General features: G+C 40.5%; 1 protein-coding gene across 1 annotated transcript; it reads right to left on the bottom strand.

The window, feature by feature from the left end:
* Positions 1 to 4,126: 4,126 nt before the first annotated feature.
* LOC124856553 (general transcription factor II-I repeat domain-containing protein 2-like) lies at positions 4,127 to 5,477 on the bottom strand. The gene has a single exon (XM_047347089.1). It carries the CDS (start codon positions 5,168 to 5,170, stop codon positions 4,127 to 4,129), a length of 1,044 nt encoding a protein of 347 aa, XP_047203045.1. The 5' UTR covers positions 5,171 to 5,477.
* Between the last annotated feature and the right edge of the window lie 394 nt (positions 5,478 to 5,871).

The following is a 5,871-nucleotide window of genomic DNA, read 5'->3' as shown; positions in this document are numbered from 1 at the left end:
CTGTGGCAGCCGTACCGATCCGTCTGTCGATCTCCCGCTCCATTCTTCCCTCACTCGTGAACAAGACCCCGAGTTACTTAAACTCCTCCACTTGAGGCAGGAACTCCCCTCCAACCTGAAGAGGACAAGCCACCCTTTTCCGGTCGAGAACCATGGCCTCGGACTTGTAGGAGCTGATCTTCATTCCAGCCGCTTCACACTCGGCCGTGAACTGCCCCAGCACATGCTGTAGGTCTTGGCTAGATGGGGCCAGCAGGACCACGTCATCTGCCAAAAGAAGAGACGAAATCCACTGGTCCCCAAACCAGACCCCCTCCGGCCCTTGGGTGCGTCTAGAAATCCTGTCCATAAAAGTTATGAACATGACCAGTGACAAAGGGCAGCCCTGCCGGAGTCCAACATGCACTGGGAACAGGTCTGACTTAGTGCCCATTTGATTATTCAATGAGACATTTTATTATTTGATGGAGCATTTTATAATTGAATGGTATATTTAATAATTCAATGGTACGTTTAAATATGTCATGGGACATTCTATTTTTTTTTCATGATATTCAGAATATTTGTTTAATTTTGTCCCTTCTACTGGGATTAGTGTTGAAAACCGAACTGAAGACGACAACCAGCACCCTAAAAAAGGATTAAGGGTGCTTCAGATGGACAATGGACAATGCTGTGTGAAGAGCTAGTGATACAACATCCTCAGTTGATTTGTTATCTGTAGGCAACCTGCAGAGCCTCCAGACTTGCAGGGATACCATCCTTATTTTATTTTAAAAGGATCCTCTTGAAACACTTCACTACAGCTGTCACGGCAACAGGGCAGTAATCATTGTGACAGGTTATCCTCAAACACTTCCCAATTGGTATGTTCAAAGCAGTCCTGTAGGGTGGTGACAGCCTCATCAGTCCACACTGCTACAGCATTGGTTGTTGGTTTTATCCTGCACACTTGGGATGTTTGGATGTCTGTAAAAAATATCAATGTAATGGGTGTAGAAGTAATAAATTGGTGTAAAATATACTTTTAGCATATTATGTACAGCATTCACCCTATTTTCCTACTTGAGGCCATAAAAGGTCAAGAAGTTTATGATAGGAAAACAGTGGATATTCTGTGCCCAGTCTAGCCCAGTCTTTTTTTTTACTACTTTCTGAGTACAACAGCTGTTTGCCCGTGTTCCTTACAAGATCGAGAGAAGATAATCAAAAACGTGGATTTTGAAGTAATAGGGAAGGGTTGTATAGATTCTGGGAGAATGAAAGTTTGATTTTTGGTGGGTGAGAAGCATCCAGTGAGTTTCTACATCTTGAACTTTTTCCCATCAGTTGAATGTGATTGGTCATGATCTATGAACTTCTAAAAAAACTTGCAGGTTTTTAATAAAGTGAAACAGATTAATTGTAACATGACCTTTGACCTATAAAGTTTAAAGGACTCCAAACAAGTCTGAGGATAGGGTAAAAGTGAACATTATTCAATTTTATTCAACTCAGTTTAATTCAGTTTATTTATATAGTGCCAATTCACAACATGTCATCTCAAAGCACCTTACAAAGTCAATTGAATTGAATTGACAGATGCCAAGTCAAGTACATACATTTTGATTGATCCTAGTTATCAAACATTGCATTTAAATTTAGTTTATTGTTTTAATTGGTCAGATTTCTTTCTAAGGAAACTCTGCAAGTGGCATCGATTCGTTAACTTGCAGCATTCACTCCTCTTGGAAAAGCATGTAGTGATCACACTTTTGGGTGTCATCTTTTTTTTTAAACAAACAGGTCATCTATTATTTCATACTAAATTCCTTAGGAGTCGATACACCACATATTTTTATGTCCATCAGTTGTTTCCTGTATTAGGATGAGAAGGTCGTTATGAATTTTAGGTGAAAGGGAAAATTAGTAAATTAATTATTTAAAAAGTGACAGGTATGTATTTTGCTCAATTTAACCAGTTAATAACCACACAGAAAACTATCTTACTGTAATTCTATTCTAAATTTTGCATAGGTGCAATAAAAACATGATTTGTTTACAACCAAAGATATACTTACAACCAGATTCTACCCACTTATTGCAATTTAACCTGTAAATCAAAATACAAAAGTTGTCTTACCTCTGAATTCTTCAGTGCCCTTATCTTGAGTAAAGTGAAGTTTATCCCTTAGACTCCCCACCTACACATCCCAACAAACACTACATGCACACACAATGACACACACCCAAAACAGGTGATGAATTAGTTCGCACTTACACAGTAGCTAAACGCAGACCAACTTTAGATGATCATTTCCAATTGAAATATATTTTTCAAACGCTTATTCCATTAATTTAAGACAAAAACGAACATACATCATGGTTGTCTGTTAAAGACAATCACTAGGTCACCAGACACGCAGGATACAAATTTTTCCCTACACTACTATAACTTACAGGTTACTTTATCCCTACGCCATAATAAGTAGCAAGTGACTTTTTCCCTACACTACAATAAAAAACAAGTTCTCATACTTGTATTCGTACTCGTCGTCTTCCGCTTTATCTGGGACCGGGTCACGGGGGCAGCAGACTCAGCAGAGATGCCCAGACATCCCTCTCCCCAGACACCTCCTCCAGCTCCTCTGGGGGGAGCCCAAGGCGTTCCTAGGCCAGCCGACAGACATAGTCCTTCCACCGTGTCCTGGGTCGTCCCCTGGGCCTCCTCCCGGTGGGACGTGCCTGGAACACCTCCCAAGAAAGGCGTCCTGGAGGAATCCGGTACAGATGCCCGAGCCACCTCAACTGACTCCTCTTGATGTGGAGGAGCAACGGCTCTACTCCAAGCGCCTCCCGGATGGCTCCTCACCCTATCTCTAAGGGAGTGCCCGGCCAAAAACCAAGTTACTTTTTAAAATTTCTTACATTATTACCAACTTATCTATCTGTAAATACAGATATTTCTAGTCTTTTATAGGAATCCACATTTATTTTCCAATCTTTCCTCAATCAAAAGGGGCACAAAAGTAATTTTTGTAGATAAAATACCCACCGAACATTAAACAAATCAAATAATCATGTGACAATCATTGAAAAGCAAAAATACAAGTGCAGTATTAGAACCTGCTACTTTTATTTAGCAATATATGGTTGCTCAGCTTTGTCCTGTTTAGTACGATGTTAGGTTGTAAACAACTACAAAATATCTGACTGATAAATGGACTGAATTTATATAGCGCCTTTCCAGTCATACAGACCGCTCAAAGCGCTTTACACTAGAGCAGGGATGTCAAAGTCAAATACACCGAGGGCCAAAAAACCTAATTTGCTACAAGCCAAGGGCCAGACTGGTTCAATGTTTATTAAAACATATTGAAATGATTGCACATAGCCTATTGAACCAAGACCTAACACAGAGTATATTATTTAATAATTAAATGAATAAAGCAATATTTTCTTATGGATCTGTCAGTAATTTCAAGTGAAACCATTTTTCAACAGACAGACAAAAACAAACTTCCTTCAAATAAAAATCGCATGTTCTGTACATTAAAAGAATAAAGCAATCTTTTGTTATGGCTCTGTCAGTAACCTCAAGGGAAAACATTTTCAACAGGAAAACAGCAAAAAATTTAATTGGTTTGAAAAACAAAGTATGTATCTTAATTTCAAGATAAATACATAAATAAAAGTGCATGCATTATAAACTGAAAATGCATTACTGTGCTGCTCTATGATCTTACTGACCATTGCTTTCAAATAGTAAAATAAAAAAATAAAAAAAATAAATCAGTTGTATTCTTTCTCATGACTCTTATCTGCAATTTTCCCTGAGTACATTCAACTGAAAAATAAATATGAATAAATAAAATAAAATACAAAAATCTATGGCACACAGACAAAACAATACTTCCTTCATAGAAAAATCATATCTTGTACAAACAAATGTAAAAATGTAACTGATTTAAAAACTGAAAAATACATTACTGCTTTGTGATGCTCACTTGTCTGAGGCTGAGCCTGATACTTGGTGGTGTCTCATCTTTTGTACAAGTTCATCAATGTTCGGGGTTAGGCTCTGAGCTGAGGAAATCCTCAGGATTGAGTGAAGGTGATTATCAGTAAGACGGCTCCTGTGTGATGTTTAGATTAGCTTCATTAAAGAGAAAAGTTGTTCACACAGGTATGTGCTGCCAAACATAGAGAGCGTCCAAACAGCCTGGAAGCGCAACTGGGGCATTGTGTCTGGGATGAAACGTGCAAACTCAGCAACACCCACTCTCTCATATTTTTCCTTCAGTGTGTCATTGCACTGGAGCTCAATCAACTCCATTTGTAGATTTGGTGGTGCGCTTTCTACATCGACTGCAATGGGATTGCTGAGAGGTTCAAACCTGCTTTTTTGGGCTTCAAAGTCAGCAAATCGGCGTTGAAAGTCGGCGGCAAGTATGTTGAGTTTATCAGCAAACTGTGCACTTGGGAACACAGCGAAAGAGAGCTTCTCTTTCATGGTCTGGCAACTGGAAAAGTGGCTCAAGTTTTCTTTCCTCATCTGCGTCTCCCTCAGACTCAGCTTGGTTTTAAAGGCCTTCACTGTACTGTACATTTCAGAGATAACACATCCACGTCCCTGCAGCTGCAGATTCATCACATTCAGATGGCTCGTGATGTCGCAGAGCAACGCCATTTCACACAGGAAAGTTTCATCTTGGAGCTCTGTTGTGTCTTTCCCCTTGCTTTCCATGAACAGACAGATCTCCTCACGCAGCTCGAAACATCTTTGCAGCACCTTTCCCCGGCTTAGCCATCGCACCTCTGTGTGATACGGTAAGTCACCATACTCTGTATCTAACTCGCCCAGAAATGCCTTGAACTGGCGGTGATTTAAACCTTTGGCTCTGATGATGTTAACTGCTCGCGTTATGGTGCTCATTACATGTTCCATTTTCAAGGCTTTGCCACACAACGACTCTTGGTGTATGATGCAGTGATAAGCTGTCAGCTCATCTGTGACGTTTTCCTCCCACATCCTCTCACGCATCCTTGCCACCAATCCACTCCTGTGTCCACACATTGCGGGTGCTCCGTCTGTGGTTAATCCCACAAGTTTTTCCCAAGGCAGCCCCATCTCATTTACACATCTGGATACCTCTTCATACAAATCCTGTCCTGTAGTTGTGCCATGCATAGGACGTAATGCCAAACACTCTTGTGTTATGCTCAGGCTGGAGTGTACTCCACGGACAAAAATTGACAGCTGGGCAATGTCAGATGTGTTCGTGCTCTCATCCACAGCAAGAGAATATGCAATGAAATCTTTTCCCTTACTCACAAGTTGTTATTTTATATTGGTGGAAAGCTGGTCTACACGTTCAGCAACGGTGTTTCTGCTCAAGCTCACATTTGAGAATAGTTGTCTTTTGTCTGGGCACACTGCGTCACAAACTTTAAGCATACAGTTTTTGATAAACTCTCCTTCTGTAAAGGGCCGGGCCGATTTTGCGACCTCTTTTGCCACAATAAAGCTAGCCTTGACAGCAGCCTCGCTTTGTGATTTGGCATATGTGAACATAGCCTGCCTGGACTTAAGGCCTTGTTTTAATTCTTCCACCTTCTGTAGCCTTTGGTCCGTGTCCATATGGACTTCTCAGAAACACACAGACAAAGACAAGAATATTCTTGTCTTTGTCTGTGTGTTTCTGAGAAGTTTGATAGTTCTTTCTTAGATTATATTCTTTCATTACAGCCAAACTTTCTCCACACAGAAGACACACAGGTTTCCCTTTTACCTTTGTGAACATGTACTCTGCCTCCCACCTGGCTTGAAACCCCCTGTTCTCAGCGTCCACCTTACGTTTAGCCATTTTTGAGGAAAGTTGATCTCTGCTG

This window comes from Girardinichthys multiradiatus, chromosome 20 (assembly GCF_021462225.1).
Source record: "Girardinichthys multiradiatus isolate DD_20200921_A chromosome 20, DD_fGirMul_XY1, whole genome shotgun sequence".
Lineage (NCBI taxonomy): Eukaryota > Metazoa > Chordata > Actinopteri > Cyprinodontiformes > Goodeidae > Girardinichthys > Girardinichthys multiradiatus.
This window is presented reverse-complemented; position numbering and strand designations above follow the sequence as displayed.

Excerpts from the sequence above, each read along its gene's own strand:
- LOC124856553 (XM_047347089.1), bottom strand. The coding sequence starts at position 5,170 with ATGCATGGCACAACTACAGGACAGGATTTGTATGAAGAGGTATCCAGA.